Source organism: Mandrillus leucophaeus, unplaced genomic scaffold (assembly GCF_000951045.1).
Source record: "Mandrillus leucophaeus isolate KB7577 unplaced genomic scaffold, Mleu.le_1.0 Scaffold541, whole genome shotgun sequence".
Classification (NCBI taxonomy): domain Eukaryota; kingdom Metazoa; phylum Chordata; class Mammalia; order Primates; family Cercopithecidae; genus Mandrillus; species Mandrillus leucophaeus.
In genome coordinates this window covers 703,744-720,498 of record NW_012105820.1, presented here as the reverse complement: position 1 = coordinate 720,498, position 16,755 = coordinate 703,744, and the positions used below count along the sequence as shown (strand labels likewise).

Sequence of the window (16,755 nt, the reverse complement as noted above, 5' to 3'; positions counted from 1 at the left end):
TATATATGTAATAGCAATTAGTATGAAATCCACACTTTGTCATCATCTAACCCCTGCCTTCCCTGACTTGACATCAAACCAACTTCCCCCTACTGTCTGTGCACCAGCCATTATGACCTTATTTCTGATCCTAAAACTTGTTTTTATTTTGTTGTTGTTGAGACGAGATTTCCCTGTCACCCAGGCTGACCTGCCCAGGCTCAAGCAATCGTCCCACCTCAGCCTCCCAAGCAGCTGGGACCACAGGCATGAGCCACCATATCTGGCTAATTTTTTTTCATTTGTAGAGACAAACTCTCACTGTTGCCCAGACTGGTCTTGAACTCCTGGGCTCAAGCAATCCACCCACTTCAGCCTCCTAAAGTGCTGGGATTACAGGTGTGAGCCACCATACCCGGCCCCTAAAACTTGTTTCTAACAGGAACTTTGCACTTACTCTTCCATCTGTGTAGAATGCTCTCTTCAAACCTTAGCTGAAATGTCACCTTCCCAAAGATGCTTACCCTGTCCCTCTGTCTAAATTAGTGCCTCTCCCTAATCACTCTCATATCACTGTTTTATTATCTTTATTGCATTTATCAGGTTCTGGAATTATGTTTATTTATTCAAGTTCTTGTTTATAGTCTATTTCCTTCCACTAGAATGTAAGCTCCATGTGGACATGACTTTCTATATTTGTTCTCTTCTGAGTACCCAGTGCCTGGCACATAGGGGTACAATAAATGCTAGCTCTCTCTCTTTTTAAAAATTCCTGTTATGATGCTCCTTTGAACTGTTTGAAGGCAAAGACAATGTTTTTTCATTGTTCCCTATTGCTTAACATAGTAGGCATTCAGTAGTTTAATTGCTGAATTAGTTAAATGAGCTAATATATATTAAATGCCAAGAGATGGGGTCTTGCTATGTTGCCCAGGCTCGTCTTGACTACCAGGCTCAAGAGATCCTCCCACCTCAGCCTACTGAGTAGCCAGGAGTACAGGCAGGTGGCAGCACACAGCTTACCTCATTGTTTTTAGATTTATCCTCTGATCTTTTCTAGTCCTTTCTTCTCCCATTCTTATTGGGAGAGAAGAGGACAGTAGGGCTGGGCTCCCTCTCAGGAAAAAGAAAGGAAAACAGCCACCCTATAGCTGTTCTTCCCTGAAAAATGGTGACAATTTCAGGAACTTGGGACAAGCCTGGTGCCAAGAAAGGGGAAGGTCAGGAAGCCCCAGCCGAAGCCCAGGTAACCTGCGCCAAGAACACTGGCCAGCACCCCCCACCCTGGCTTACTCAATTCTCTCCTGAAGCTTTTACTTTCCTTCCTGAAGCCAGACTCTCGGTGGTGCTCAAAATAAACACTGGCACAGGCTGCTCTTGAGGCTGGAATTTTTAGAAAGGAAGTGCGTCCTGTCCCTCTGGCTCCTGGGAAACTCCTAGGCTAGCTGGATTCCCAGTAGGCTTGGCTGGAAGTCTGGGATCCTGGGAACCTTGACAAGAAAGTAACTGGAATGTGACTGGTAGATCTCTAGGGTGATCTGTTCCTCTGGCCCTCTCTGACTGGTTCCATGGGTTTGCTTGTCTTCCTTGAGGCCCTGAATAGAGCTGAGTCTCAGGGAGGCTGATGAGGGGACCAGGGCAGGAGTCTGGGAGACTGCCTCCAGCCCTGGTTCCTGCTATAGTAAAAATGGCAGGGAGGCCAGACACGGTGATTCACGCTTATGATCCCAGCACTTTGGGAGACTGAGGTGGGCGGATCGCCTGCGCTGAGGAGTTCGAGACCAGCCTGGGCAACATGGTAAAATCCTGTCTCTACCAAAAAAAGAAAGAAAAAAAAATTAGCTGGGTGTGGTGGTGCGCATCTGTGGTCCCAGCTACTCAGGAGGCTGAGGTGGGAGGATCACTTGAGCCTGGGAGGCAAAGGTTGCAGTGAGCCAAGATGGCGCCTCTGCACTCCAGCCTGGGTGACAGAGTGAGACCCTGTCTCTAAGAAAAAAAAAAAGAAAGCAAAATGGCAGGGACTTAGCCTCTGCCAGGGAGCAGTGCTTGGGCTTGTCAAGGAGAGAATGAGTACGGTCATGTTTCCGCTATTGTCTCCTCTTGGTCTAAGGGCTCTCTCAGCTGACTCTTGTCTTCTCTCCCGTTTCCCATGTCCAGCACTGAGAGTATGAGGCTCTGGCCTCCACTGGCCACTCACTCGTGACCCTTTCCACCACGGCGGAGCCTTCCAAGCCTACCTCCTGCCGTGTGGTGATCTACCTGCAGCGGGAGATGTCGGGGGACACCTGCCTGTGCCCGGCCTCAGGGGCCAAGCCCAAGCTCAGTGGATTCAAGGGAGGAGGGCTGGGCAACAAGTACGTCCAGCTCAACGTGGGCGGCTCTCTGTACTATACCACCGTGCGGGCCCTGACCCGCCACGACACCATGCTCAAGGCCATGTTCAGCGGGCGCATGGAGGTGCTGACAGACAAAGAAGGTGAGGCATTGGGGCTTGCTGCTCGGGGTGGGGAGGGCAGGAGAGGTTCCCAAGGAAATGACCAGATCTAGAATTCAGTCACTTTTCCTCTTCACCTTATGTAAGGTGTCATCACCTGGAGTCCCTAGTAGAGCTTCAGAATTCTGTGAAATTGTACATGGAATGCTATGTTTATGCATTTTCCAGGAAGAAGAGCCATACTTTTAAAATATTTGAATAGGACAACATTCTCATAGGAGCCATCACTTTAAGACTGGGCAGTGGGCAGAAGGCCGGCAGCAGTTGGTTTCTGTGTTGGGCTGGGCCTGGTGCCCTGAGCCTAGGCCCCTGTGGCCTGTACAGCCTGGAGGGCTGTATCCCCTGTGGGATGTGCCAGTTCTGGGTTTCAGAGAGGAAGGGTGAAGAGCAGCCATGGGCCTGAGTGCTAGAACCTCCATCCCCGCCTCTGTCACCCTGCGCGAGGGCTTTGTGCTTGTGGATCCCCTTCCTTGCCACCTGCTGCCAGCTCATCAGGTGGTCTTTGCGTGCCTCGGAGGTACCTGGTGGCAAACTAACCCCGTAGGGTCATCTGCACCCCTAGGCTGGATCCTCATAGACCGTTGTGGAAAGCACTTTGGCACCATTTTGAATTATCTCCGAGATGACACCATCACCCTCCCTCAGAACCGGCAAGAAATCAAGGAATTGATGGCTGAAGCAAAGTATTACCTCATCCAGGGGCTGGTGAACATGTGCCAGAGTGCCCTGCAGGTACACGGGTGGGGCGGAGCAGGGTGGGCAGACGAGGTCAGGAGTTGCCCCTTCTTGTGGGATGGAGGACTCTGGTTCCTGGCAGGTTGTGTGGGAGGCGTGGTTGATGAGTGCAAACCTAATGAGACAAGTGAGACGCCACCCAGGCCCACCAACCTGGCAGCCGGGTGTTCACACTTGGCAGCGTGATTAGGCCCTGCTTCTGGTGTCTATGCTTTGATACCTGGATTTTAGGTTGTTGGGTTTTTTTTGTTTTTTTTTTTTTTGACTGTCACCCAGGCTGGAGTGCAGTGGTGTGATCTTGGCTCACTGCAACTTCTGCCTCCTGGGTTCAAGTGATTCTCATGCCTCGGCCTTCAGAGTAGCTGGGAATACAGGCGTGCGCCATGGCACCTGGCTAATCTTTGTATTTTCTGTAGGACTGAGGTTTCACCATGTTTTCCAGGCTGATCTCAAACTCCTGGGCTCAAGCGATCTGCCTGCCGCAGCCTCCCAAAATGCTGGGATTACAGGTGTGAGCTACCGCACCTGGCCTGGATCTTGGGTTTTCTAAATGGGGGTCCACTTTCCAGCTGGCAGTTTCTATTGCCAGGGGCCTCATGATTTGTGTCTGACACTTCCTCACCAAGCAGCAGGTGGCCATGGCAGAGGGGCTCCAGAGGTACCTGGCTAAGCCTGGAAAGCAGAAGATCCTAAAGAGGGTTCTCTGTTCTGTGTCGCGCAGGACAAAAAGGACTCCTACCAGCCTGTGTGCAACATCCCCATCATCACATCCCTGAAGGAGGAGGAGCGGCTCATCGAATCCTCCACCAAGGTACCGGGACCTCTGAGGGCTGCGGGCTGCGGGCTGGGGATGCCAGGCCCCCAGCCTGGCCCTCACTCTGAACTCCTTCACAGCCCGTGGTGAAGCTGCTGTACAACAGAAGCAACAACAAGTATTCCTACACCAGGTAGGGTGCGTCACAGGGCTGAGCAGCCAGAGCAGACACTGGGCAGCAGACCCAATGCATGCTGCCTGCACTCCCAGCATGGTCGGCGTGGGTCTGGGCCTGGGTCTTGGAACTAGCTGTGCTAAGTGGGGGAAGAACAGAAAGTAGAAGGGAAATTGGGACAGAGGCCTTTGGAACTCGGCAGGGTGCCCTGGCTGGGATATAAATGATTGAAGGTGAAATGCGCCCTCAACGTGTATCACGAAGGCAGCATGTCAGGTGTTTTCACACATGTCATCCTACCAGGTGAAGGGGATGCTAGGAGGCCAGTGAGCTGGGAGTCCCCCGATTCAGCCTGTGCGGTTCACACTGGGCTGATTCTCTCCCCACACCCTCCAGCCCATGTCCTATCGATAGGCCACAGTTAGGTAGACTCAGGTGGCTGCAGGTTCAGAGTCCCAAACCCTCCCTATGCTTCCCTGTGGACAGGCACATTGCCACTGTCACCCCCACAGTAAGGGAAGGAATGCCTCCCACTGAAATAGCAGCGTTGTCTCCTTCCTTCCCCGTTAGTGAGGGGAGACCTGCTCCCTCAGTTGTCCCTACTTTGACTTAAAACCAACTCAGTTCCTTTTCCTTACAGGCCCCCTGACGCAGAGGGTACCCTATGATCCTTTCTCTCCTGGCCCCCTGGCATCTTGCTTTCATTTCAGCAGGACAGGACAGGGGAAGGGAGGCAGGGGAGGGCTCCACTTGTCTAGCACACTCCCTTGGAATGGAACCTCATTCCCAGGCCTCTTGGCCCTCGTGGGTTTTTCAGCAACTCTGACGACCACCTGCTGAAAAACATCGAGCTATTTGACAAGCTGTCCCTGCGCTTCAACGGCCGCGTGCTCTTCATCAAGGATGTCATTGGCGACGAGATCTGCTGTTGGTCCTTCTATGGCCAGGGCCGTAAGCTGGCAGAGGTGTGCTGTACCTCCATCGTGTATGCCACAGAGAAGAAGCAGACCAAGGTGTGGGGGATTCCCCCTGCATGGGTCAGGGAGGACACACACCCACTGTAGGAGGGTGTGGTTGGGGTGTGACTAGCACGGAGCAAAAGGGGCGTGCACTTGGCTCTTTTTTCCAAACATGGTAATGGTGCTGGGCAAGGACAAAGCCAGAACAAGGGGGTGTGGGGAATGGAAGGGAACCGCTTTGTTCCTGACAGCTCAGGGCAGGGGCCGTTGACCAGCAGGAAGTGGCTTAGTACAGTGGGAAGGACTGGGTCTTTGAAGTTGGCCCAATTCAGGTTTGAACGCTGGCTCCACCACTTGCCAGTTTTCTGACTTTGGATAAGCCACTTAAGTCATCTGGGCCTCAGGTTCCTTATTTGCAGACATGGGGATGATGGTATGACAAGATACGAAAATGATACAACTTTTTGGAGTGGAGGTATGGTGTAGAAATAGCTTGGGCTTTCATGTTAGAATGCTGTTCAGATCTCCTATCTGAGCCAGGGACAGAGGCGGGCACAACACTTGAGCCCAGGAGTTTAAGACCACCCTGGACAACATGGTGAAACCCCGTCTTTACAAAAAATAGAAAAATTAGCCAGGCATCGTGGCACACGCCTGTAGTCCCGGCTACTCAGGAGGCTGCAGTGGGAAGATCCCTTGAGCCCAGGAGTTTCCAAACACTCTTAATAATAATAAAATAAAATCTCCTCACTGGCCCCCACTAGCTGGGGGTTTCTGGCTAATCAACTTAGTGCCAGGTACACATCAGGCATTTGATAGGTGACAGTCATCACAAACTCAGCTGGCCCCTCTCCCCCAGCTGCAGTCAGTTACCCCAGAAAGGAGCTGCCTCCTGTGAGTGCAGGTCCTGGAGATGATCTGCTAGGGTGGATGGCAGGTCATCCAGGAAGGGCCATGTGGGTGTGAAGAGCTCAAAGTAGCCAGACTTGCCAAGCAACCTGTTGACCCCTAAACTACTCAAGTGCCTCCGGCTGGGAGATCTGCAGAGGGTTTGGGGAAGGCCAGCTTACAGGTGACCCTGCTTCCTCCTGCAGTTTTTGGTGTAGGGGTGGGAGGGAAGGTGACAGTGTGGGTGGCTCCTGACCCTATTGGTGGTGAAAGGGTTCAGGGGCAGGTCTCTAGTGGCTGGTGATGCTGCAGTGGAAGTGGCAGCAGCACCTGGCATCTTCCTAAGTGTGTTCTCTTTCATGAACTCTTGTGACCTCTCACAACACACCTGTGAGACACACAAGGCTAGAGCCACTCTCCCCATGTGACAGATGAGAGAACAGAAGCTCAGTCCAACAGAGCAAGTCAGGCTAGAATTCAGGTGCTTGACTGCATTCCCTTTCTCTCCTCCGGGCAGGTCATGCCGGTGACACACTGGGTCGGGCAGGCAGGGAAAGGCAGCGGAACCACTCAGCATAGCAGCTGCTCTTTGTATGTCTCTGCTTGGTGGTTTGCTATGTGCCAGGCTTCTGCTAAGCAATCACATCTTTCCTGTAATGTTGACAGCAACTCTCAGGGGTTGATCTAAACCATCCTTTTGTACATATGGGAGCTACCGCCCAGAAGGGTTCAGCCCAAGGCTCCACAGCTAGCAAGTGGTGGAGCTGTGTTTGGACCTAGGCGTGGCCCACCCTTTATGCCCACTAGTCCCTTGGTCTCAGGCTGGGGCAAGGGTGCGGAGGGTGTTGGTCTTCCCTGTCCTCATGTCTATAGAGTACACTCCCTCACCCCGCCTTAGGAGGGAGGCTCGCTCTCCCTGGAGATGGACCGCCACCTGTCTTATGAGGTAGCAGAGGCCTTATGGAGCCTCAGGGCCAGCAGCTCTGACACACAGCTCCCTCTCCAAGATGAAACATTGCTCCGTCTTCATCCTCCCTCACCCCAGGTGGAATTCCCAGAGGCCCGAATCTATGAGGAGACACTCAACGTTTTACTCTATGAGACTCCCCGCGTTCCCGACAACTCCTTGTTGGAGGCTACAAGCCGTAGCCGCAGCCAGGCTTCCCCCAGTGAAGACGAGGAGACCTTTGAACTGCGGGACCGTGTCCGCCGCATCCACGTCAAGCGCTACAGCACTTACGATGACCGGCAGCTCGGCCACCAGTCTACTCATCGTGACTGACCAGACCCTCAGAAAGTCAGGGCACGGGAGGCCCTATCTCCCGTCCTGTGGAACCTGCCCTATTGGCCACCCCATGCTGCTGCTGGCTGGGTCTCTGCTCCAGCACCCAGAGGCATGACAGACCCTGCTCGGAGGTCAGAGGGTCTGGGCAGAGGAGGGACCACATTCCTCTGCCTTGCCCCCGAGCACTTATGGAGATTGAGTCCTGTCCTATCTGCTCACCATCACCCTTCCTGTCTGACAGGGAGCTGCTTCTGCTCTCTGGGGCAAATGGGCTGACCCACCTCCTGCCAAGAACCTTCCCCTAGGCCCTCTGTGGAAGGGCTACTGCCCCTTAGGCCTCAGCTGAGGCCCATGGGGAATGGGTTCATTCTGGGGAAAAGGCCGCTCCTGGTGTTGTAGAGGCCCAGTTTTATAATGGAAGGTGGGATGTCTTTTTTCCTAAGGTGTTTAAGCACAAGGCTTGGTAAGTTTGGTTTTTAAAAAATAATCTAGGAAATGAATAGTTCTAAATCTAGTAACGAGGAAACTGGGCATTTCTTTTGCCCTCCAGGGTGCCAAGACCCTACATATGGCAGAACCCTTGGCCCTTCTCCATGCCTGTGGGATCTGTTTCTTTAAAGCACTTTGTACTGTTATTCAGGAGGTTGATATTCTCCCTGACCCATGTCTTTCTACCCTAATCCCCGCTTCCCTGCAGAATAGAGGATAAAGAGGGGATAAAGAGGAAGCAATAAAAAAACATCCAACAAAGCAGCTCTGGCTTTGCCAGCCTGGCCAGCAGCTCAGAGTGCACCGAGGAGGGAAGGATGGCTAAGCTGGGACCTGCAGTCCTCACAGGGTGCCTGTGAGAAAGGACATTTTACCTCCCCATCTTAGAGTCACATCACTGGCTCCTAGGTCTAGCATGACTGCTCTTTGTGGTTCTCTTGAGTACCCCTGGCTTCCAGCCATGCTGTCCTCACATACGGTAAAGCCAAAGAGCTGTCACAGGGGCCAGAAACATGAGCCACGGCAGGAAGACCGTGGAGCCTGTGGGTACTGCATGGTGTTGGCTGGCATGCCCATCACCTGAGGACAGCAAACTCAGAGCCCGGTGCTCCCAGCAGCCCCTGCACAGAGGTAGCCCATGCTTGGCCACACATCTACCCGCTGCCCACACCACCTGTGGTCTTGGTTTGTCCTGGCTGGGATAGTGGTTCTGCCCAGTGGTGTCTCTGAGTGCAGGATGACAGGCAACCGAAGCACCCTGAAGGCTTTCACTCCTTGTTGGGTAACTCAGCCATGGAGATGCCAAGAACTAGCCAGGAGGTAAGTTCCTCTTTAGGGCTTTGGTTTTCATTCCTTTTTGTTTGGCTTGGCCAAACCAGAATTCAGCTTATCTGAATTATTTTCCAAAGGAATGGTATCAGGGAGGGACTGTTCTGCCAGCCTAACAAAGCAACGTAGCCACATACTGTACCCACTTTCTGCTCTTTGGAGAGAACACAGGTTATCAAGTTTATCCCTCTTAGCTACTTTTATGATAGCTGATGCCACAGAGCCTATGGGCAAATGCCAGACCCAGGGTTAGACACAAGGACCTGAAGTGACATGACGGCGGGACAGGGGAAATGTGACTTTCTAATTAGGCATTTTATGTTAGTCACAGTCTTGAATGTATAAATAGCACTAAGACTCTCAGGTCAGGTACCTTGGTGGTCAGCTACTAGTTCTTCCAGCCCTCATTGAGGTTAACAAGATAAAGACAAATCCATTTCTTTGGCCAAATTCAGGCTTTGGCTTTGTGACTTTCCCACAGAGACTGGAATGCGTCGGCCTGAGACCACTGGCCTATTTTCTCAGCTGCCCTCTTGAGGTCCTTTAATACTCAAATTCCCAGCTCCCCACTGAGGTGTTTTGATGCTTGCCTTTTGACCTCCCCATCCCCTTTAGTCCCTGCTTACTGCTTTGACGTTCACATCCTCAGTGTCTCGGTCTTTCTTGCCGAGAAAGCACAGTAGTCTGGGACTGGGCATTTATCTTCTCTGACTGAAAATATCTCCTTGGTCTTAAGGAAAATACTAACATTGAACTCACTGACATGATCTTAGCTTCTTAAATCAGACTTTGTGGCTTAAAAGTTTGGGGGTTTTCTTTGAAAGTTTCCAGCCCTATTCAGAAAGCAACTCTTGGCTGTGTGCATTTTTCAACTCCAAGCAGCCCAAGGGTAAGTAAACAAAAAAGTATGGATGAAGGTCACTTTCTTGTCAGTTTCTGAGAAACCTGGCAGCCTGCTGTTAACAACACAGACCAGTATTGGATTTTATTGAATTTGGTATGTGACCAAGGTGGGCCTAAAGGATGGCGCAGGTCCTGGGCAGGAGAGAATTTTTCCTTATCACATAACTGTAATATTTGGTTGCTCAGCATTAGTGATGGAAGCAAACACTAATTTCTAATAAAATTGTGCTAAACTCAATGGTACAGAGCCATGTTTACAGTGAGCAGGCCTTGGCCAGCTTGCGGCCATGGGCTGAGTTCCTGTGTTTCCGTTATCACCTGACCTTGTGTTCTAGCTAGGTCATAAGCGCGACTGTACTGTTGCCCTGCAACCCCGGCTCCCCCTGGAGGACTAAGGACAACACTAACAAGGGCTGGAACTGTGATTTAATATTAATTCAAGAAAATGACCTCTAACAATCACTGCAGTGGCGGAGGAGAAGAAATCCTAAGAATTGGGGCAAGTTGCAGCACAATTCATCTCTGGCTCTTGGAAATCTGAGAGAAGCTCAGGAAGTAGCTTGGCTTAGTCGTCATCCATACCTAAAGCTGCTCCTCGGCCAAATTCCTGCATTTGTGGTCTGGATGCTTGGCAGAGTCATGCTCAGGGCTGGCGCACCCATTGCTCCAGGAAACCCGACTGGCTTGCCTCCCTCCTCTCCTGGGCCTAGCGAGGCCAGAAATGGCAATGGTTGGTCAGTGCTAAGAGCCAGGCCACTCTGACTCTGACACTAGTCTCCCTCTCTGCATTTGGCAAAAGGTAAAGTGAACAAGAGTCCAGTCCAGCAACCCTGCCAACTAGCTGAGAGGCACATTGACCGTAGGAGATGTCCAGCCAGCCTCCAGGCTGAGAGGGAAACAGGCACATGCCCTACCGGGGGGCAGCTCCCTGGAAGGGCAGCAGAGAAAGCAATCAAGGGCACACACTGGGTCAGAAGGGAAGTCTGAGACTCTGGGAGCAGAAATGGCAAGGGTGGCCAAGCGTGCACTGGTTTACTGATCAAACCTCACGTGACAGGCCAGGAAACTCCTCCAGGCCTGTGGCAGCTGAAAACAGTTCCTAGGTGGAGAGGTTTACTGGAACATGGTATAGGCAGGGCTTATGAGGAGGCCAGCCTTGGAGGTGTCCCACATGGGTCTTCTGAAGAAAAGTTATACCACCCTCACCACAAAAAGAACCCCACAATCAAATTAAGAGACCCACTGTGGCCCATGATGGGGAGAGAAGAGTTCTGCAGCAATTGTGGGATGACAGTTGTTCTTCCTGGTGACCAAGGAAGCACTTGGGGCCTCAGCTGGCCTTACCAGTGAAGGCCTGAGGGTGGTGTCTTCTCATCTTTATTGCTTTCCAGGGAGAAGGGAGGGATCCGAACATCAAAGTGGGAGCCATCAGGTCTTTCAAAGCGGAACGTACCCCTGCAGGTCAGAGAGAAGCTGGTTTAGAAGGAGCCAGGGCTGAGGTCTCCTAAGGATCTGGATGGCCCCATGCCCTCAGCTGCCAGCCACAGAGGACGTGTGAGCCTGAGCTCTCTTCTGTCTAGCTCATGACAGGATGACTCGTCCAGAGACCCAAGAGCCCCTCCTGGTTATCCATGAAAAGAAAAACAGCTGCAGTGGTTCATGCCTATAATCCCAGCATTTTGGGAGGCTGATCCTGGCAGATCACCTGAGGTCACCTGAGGTCAGGAGTTCGAGACCAGTCTGACCAACATGGAGAAACCCCGTCTCTACTAAAAATACAAAATTAGCCGGACGTGGTGGCGCATGCCTGTAATCCCAGCTACTTGGGTGGCTAAGGCAGGAGAATGGCTTGAACCCGGGAGGTGGAGGTTGCAGTGGGCCGAGATTGCGCCGTTGCACTCCAGCCTGGGCAACAAGCGAAACTCCGTCTCCCAAAAAAAAAAAGGTGTCCAGATTCTGGCCTTTAGATACATACTGCATAAGCTACCCAACTGCATTTTCAGGCTAAGGAGTGAAACACAAAGGGAAAAAACCCAATTATATGAGAAACTCTGCAGCATCAAATCACCAGACCTCTTTGGCCTAAGACCTCAGTCCACAAATCATAGGGAACTGGGAAACAGGCAGTAAGAGAAAATCAGACAAGTCCCACACAACAATAAATAGCAGATAAGGCTCCCTCCAAGAATGTAACTTGGCCCAGAGTTAATGGCAAGCTCTAAGCTCTCACTGTTTTGACCTACAGCTTCTGTTTGTGGAGCCGGGTGGTCCCTACTGCTGTGCACACTCACTCACCACATGTGCCCACTGGAAGCCTGCAGCGAGACGTGGCTGCTATACTGGAATGCGGGCTGCTCCTTGGATAACACAGGTTCCTGTAAGGGTTTAGGCAAAATGGGTCAGGCCAAGCCCCAGGGACATGTTTCCTGTACCCCAGGGTTACATGCTGACTGCCAGTTCATCAAGACTGAATGTCCCCCGCCCAGCCACCGCCATAGCAGGCATCCCACAACATGATAACGCTGCCTGCTAGTACCTCCTCCCACAGCATGACCATTTGGCCTGGGCCTCTTATGCTGGCTCTGGGAAAGATATCTCAGACTGAATGTCTGAGGGCACTGGGCAAAGGACCTCCTCTGCAGCCTGGGGAACACAGTGAGACCCCATCTCCACAAAAAAAAAAACTTTAATTAACCAGGCATAGTGGTGTGTGCCTGTAGTCTTGCTACTCAAGAAGCTGAAGCAGAGGATTGCTTGAGCCCAGGAAAGTAAACTATGGTCACACCGCTGCACTCCAGCCTGGGTGACACAGCGAGACCCTGTCTCTAAAAACGAAGGACCTACTGTGGAGATATCCCCTCCAGTGTCCATTCATGCGTGCTAAGTGCCAGGCACCACAGCAGGTACTCTGCAAACCTCTGCTGCTTTAATTCTCCTAGTGATCATAAGGTAATTGGTGTGATCCACATTTTAGCAGTAAGGAACTAAGATTTTGGTTAAATAACTTGCTCAAAGTTATGCAGTGAATATATAACTCAGCTGGAATTTGAAGTCACTAGCTAAATCTAAAGCCCTGTTCTTATTCACTTTACCACCTGCCTCCCCAGTCCCCGCTGAATTTGATAAATGCTTGTTGAATGTCGCCCCTGACACCAGTACTGCTTGTGACTTTATTTCTCAGGAGACAGGGTTGGGTAGGCAAGGATTATAAAATCAGATCTCTTCAAGGACCAGCAGAGGATGTAAACACGTAAAGGGGCAAAGAGGCAAGATCACAGCGAGTGGTGGGGGTGCGTGCCCCACCTAACAACATTCAAATTTCGGTTTCTAAAAGACACTACACCAGTTTTAAAAACTACACAAGTTTTGACTTCAGACTCACTTAGGTTTAAATCCAGGCCCTGCCACTACTAGTTATGGGACCATGGGCTAGTTATTTAACGTCTCAGTCTCACTCTCTTCATCTATGAAATGGGTTTTAAGAAACCTATCTCATGGGGTTGTTTTAAGATTTCTAACCCAAAACAACACAATGTGTTCACAAAGTGAGCCTCTGTCTATAACCACAAAGGAGAAGGAAGCCTTGCACTAAGCCCCCAGGCTTGCTGCACAGGACCAGAATTACTAGACCAGGGATGCTCACCCTGCCCACTACCCCTCGGCCTCGCACTGTCTCCAAGGTGCCGGAGAGACTGAATATCCTCCAGTGCCGCTCCCGGAGCTGTACCACGTCACTGTCAAGGTTCTCCAAACGGATACAGTAGCGCCACTGAAGGGGATGTGGGAGAGGGAGTTTAAAAAAAATAAACTTTGGGTAACCCTCCTCAGAATTCTGTCCAAAGCAAAAGTCAACAAAGCTGACACATGCACTGCACAGGTTCCGCTCCCGCCAGAAGGTGAGCTCCCCTACCTCCACCCTGACCCCCAGGCACACCTCACAAGCTCCCCTTCTCCCAGACAGTGCCACTCACCCAGTACACGTGGGAATTCTGGGCTTCCTAGGGAGAAAATAAAAAGAATTTAAGTCCCACAGGGCAAGACCAAGTGTGTTCCAATCAACATCTCTCCAATGCAGTTGATGTATTCCAGGAAGGTTGCAGACAGACCAAATTGAGAGTATCTGTGAGATAAGGATGATAGCTGAACCATGGCCTACAAACCCACAGGGAGGCAACATCCCTGTATCCACTCCTGGCCTCCCCACTCTTCATCCCTTCAAGACCGCCAACAGAGCTGGATGCCAACAGAAATCAGCTACAGGATTCTTACCTTTTTCACTGTCCTCCTGGCCAGCCCTGCCCCCTATCCTTGCTGCCCTGGGCCCCTGTCCTCCTCCTGTCTCCCATTACTGTCCCTTACTATAATACTTTAAGTTGGCCTCCTCCACTACTATGAGGTCCTGAAAGACAGGGACGGTGTTTCATTTATATTTGTATCCAAACATGCAATGACTATCACACTTCTCTGACCTATAGCTTCTGTCTGTGGAGTTGGGCGGCCCCTACCACTGCACATGCTTACAGCCAGGCAATGTTTAAGTGTCTATAATGTGTAAAGTGTTATGCCTACACTGCTTTAAATAATTATGTGTATATTCTTCATAAACATGGCTCCCTTTGAGCAAGAGGGAAGAGACAGGATAAAGGATTCCTTCCTGGGACCTATGGGTTTCCCTGCCTGCTCTAGGTCTTGGTGTCAGCCACTGTCTAGAGGCTACTCAACCCCACCACTTGGGAGCAGAACCACAGGGACATGGTTTATATTTAGACTCCCCTCCCCCAGCAGTCACCTTAAGGACACCATATACCTTGAGGCCTACCCCTGCTAGAAGGGGTCCAGGCTGGCCACATACCCTCATGCCCATGTAGAAGGGGATGACAGTGACACGTATGTTCTCAGTTGTTTCCCGATGAACATCAGAGAGCTCCAGCCAGGGATGATTCTTCTCTTGCCAGGCCCTTAGTGTCTCCCGAGCCACAAAAGGAGGTGCTGGGGCAAGATACAATTGGTTAGTCCAAGCCAACAGTCCAATGCGATTGCCCCTCCTAGAAAACCCTTCCTAGTGGTGGCCCAGGCAAACAGGATGCTCATACATGAAGCAAAAGTACAGGCTGGAAGAAGGCACAGGACTGCTACCAAGAATAAGCCCCGAGGAGCTAGTGTACCTAGCTCCTGGGAGTTAAGAGCCCTGGTTTTCAGCCCTCACTCTGCTACTAACAACCTTGAGTCCCTTGTCATCATCCCTGATCCTCAGTTTCCATATCTGTAAGAAAATAACTGCCATCTGTCAGGTATGACACCTATGAGGCATGACAGGTCTAACAGGGGGTTGAAAAGGGTTGTGGAAATAGAGCTTTGGAATTACTTCTTTTCTTTTCTTTTTGAGATGGAGTCTTGCTCTGTCGCCAGGCTGGAGTGCAGTGGCGCAATCTTGGCTCACTGCAACCTCCGCCTCCTGGGTTCAAGCAATTCTCCAGCCTCAGCCTTCCAAGTAGCTGAGACCACAGATGCACGCCACCACACCCAGCTAATTTTTATATTTTTAGTAGAGACAGGGTTTCACCAAATTGGCCAGGATGGTCTCGATCTGTTGACCTACCAACCCGCCCACATCAGCCTTCCAAAGTGCTGAAATTACAGGCGTGAGCCACAGCACCCGGCCCATTTTTTTTTTTTTTTTTTAATCTGAGATGGAGTCTCGCTCTGTCATCCAGGCTGGAATGCAATGGTGTGATCTTGGCTCACTGCAACCTCCGCCTCCTGGGTTCAAGCAATTCTCCAGCCTCAGCCTTCCAAGTAGCTGAGACCACAGATGCACGCCACCACGCCCAGCTAATTTTTGTATTTTTAGTAGAGACAGGGTTTCACCAGGTTAGCCAGGCCAGTCTCGAACTCCTGACCTCAGATGATCCACCTGCCTGGGCCTCCCAAAGTGCTGAGATTACAGGCGTGAGCCACTGCGCCCAGCCCTGGAATTATTTCTATGATATTCTTTGATGAAAAGGCCCTCCCATTCCACCTCCCCTTCTTGAGAGAGATTACCTTTTGTCTGGTCATACAGAAGAAATCTTTCAAAGAGTTCATGTTGGATGGGAACCTGATCAGTGGAGGTGTAGGGGAGGATGTCTTCATGGCTGACATAGTCCAAGCCTGGCACAGAGATGCAGAACACAGTGAAACTCACACAGGAGAGGAGAGAAATGGGGTTGAGAAGAGACATTAACTGGCCTTGTCCCAGTATGGGATAACCCTGGTATCATACCCTGGCATCATAATCCCTCCCAGTGGATGACAGGACATCAGGATCCTCTCCCTGAGACACACCAGACTCCTTCTTGACAGGCACCATTCAAATGCTAACTACTCACCTGGGATGGCATAGAGGGCCCGGCTGTCATCATGGTTAGCCAAGAAGGTCACAGCTTCTGTCTGAGATCTCTGAGACTGAGGCAAGAAGTGAATCAGGGCTTTGTTTGCCACTGTGCAGTCCAAGGCCTTGGGGACCAGGACTGACCTGGGCTCTGTTTGACCCCTTTGCCTCCCTTTGTCCCCATTGGGATGCAGGACTTTCCATGGAGAGGACCCCCAGGCCCAGCCATTTTGCTTACTTACTATATGTGGGCAGTCACGGGCATCAATCAGCACCTGATAGTAAGTGTGAGTTTTGCCTTTCACCTCCTTGGAGCCATGGCCAGCAGGGTTCTCTGCTCTATGGGATGGGAGAAGGAGGCCAAGATCACCGCACGAGAAATGGAAGCTGCACCTGATTCAGCTCCCTACCCCTCTTGACCTAAACAGGCTGGTCCCTGATCTGAAGGGGCTTTTTAGCACCAGCTGGACACCCATTCTGCAGCACCTCAGCTCAGCTGCTCCTCAGGTGGGGCAAATAATACAGCATGGAATACCATGGTATGGAGCCATCATCTGACTGTGTGGATACCTCTTAAAAGAAGGGGGCCATGTTGAGAAAATCAAATTGCCACCTCAGTCCCCAGGGCCCAGAGTACTCTTGTCTTCTTATATCCCAGGGACTGTCTGTGATCACTTAATGGAGCTGAACTTTTTCTGTTTTAATGTATTCTAGGGATGATGTGAGATTGAGGGAAAGACTCCAGCTGAACATCAACAAATCAAGAAGACTTGTCCCCCAAATGCCCTCTGTGGTACTCACAATGAAAATTAGGAGTGGCTTAGGAAAGCATTCTGGGGAGGCCTAAAGAGACTCTCTGACTGAGACTATCCCTGGCACTCAGCACTTTTGTCTCC

At 51.2% G+C, this 16,755-nt stretch overlaps 2 protein-coding genes across 5 annotated transcripts in view; one reads left to right on the top strand and one right to left on the bottom strand.

The window, feature by feature from the left end:
* TNFAIP1 (tumor necrosis factor, alpha-induced protein 1 (endothelial)) overlaps window positions 1–9,727 on the top strand; it is an 11,897-nt gene extending 2,170 nt beyond the window's left edge. Inside the window, exons 2-7 of one of the 2 annotated variants that reach the window (XM_011997532.1) lie at window positions 2,137–2,455; window positions 3,036–3,205; window positions 3,930–4,019; window positions 4,103–4,155; window positions 4,955–5,150; window positions 7,030–9,727. In XM_011997532.1, the coding sequence (XP_011852922.1) occupies window positions 2,251–2,455; window positions 3,036–3,205; window positions 3,930–4,019; window positions 4,103–4,155; window positions 4,955–5,150; window positions 7,030–7,266 (951 nt within the window). In that variant the 5' untranslated portion in view covers window positions 2,137–2,250 and the 3' untranslated portion in view covers window positions 7,267–9,727. Of the gene's footprint in view, window positions 1–2,136; window positions 2,456–3,035; window positions 3,206–3,929; window positions 4,020–4,102; window positions 4,156–4,954; window positions 5,169–7,029 lie in introns of both variants that reach the window. The other variant, XM_011997531.1, reaches the window with a different exon arrangement.
* Window positions 9,728–9,900: 173 nt separating this feature from the next.
* POLDIP2 (polymerase (DNA-directed), delta interacting protein 2) overlaps window positions 9,901–16,755 on the bottom strand; it is a 10,878-nt gene continuing 4,023 nt past the window's right edge. For 2 of the 3 annotated variants that reach the window (XM_011997521.1, XM_011997522.1), the window contains exons 5-11: window positions 15,858–15,933; window positions 15,532–15,639; window positions 14,342–14,478; window positions 13,461–13,487; window positions 13,133–13,258; window positions 11,785–11,864; window positions 9,901–10,944 (exon numbers count right to left, since the gene is read on the bottom strand). In XM_011997521.1, coding sequence (XP_011852911.1) covers window positions 10,830–10,944; window positions 11,785–11,864; window positions 13,133–13,258; window positions 13,461–13,487; window positions 14,342–14,478; window positions 15,532–15,639; window positions 15,858–15,933 — 669 coding nt within the window. In that variant the 3' untranslated portion in view covers window positions 9,901–10,829. Of the gene's footprint in view, window positions 10,945–11,784; window positions 11,865–12,888; window positions 12,900–13,132; window positions 13,259–13,460; window positions 13,488–14,341; window positions 14,479–15,531; window positions 15,640–15,857; window positions 15,934–16,755 lie in introns of those variants that run through there. The other variant, XM_011997523.1, reaches the window with a different exon arrangement.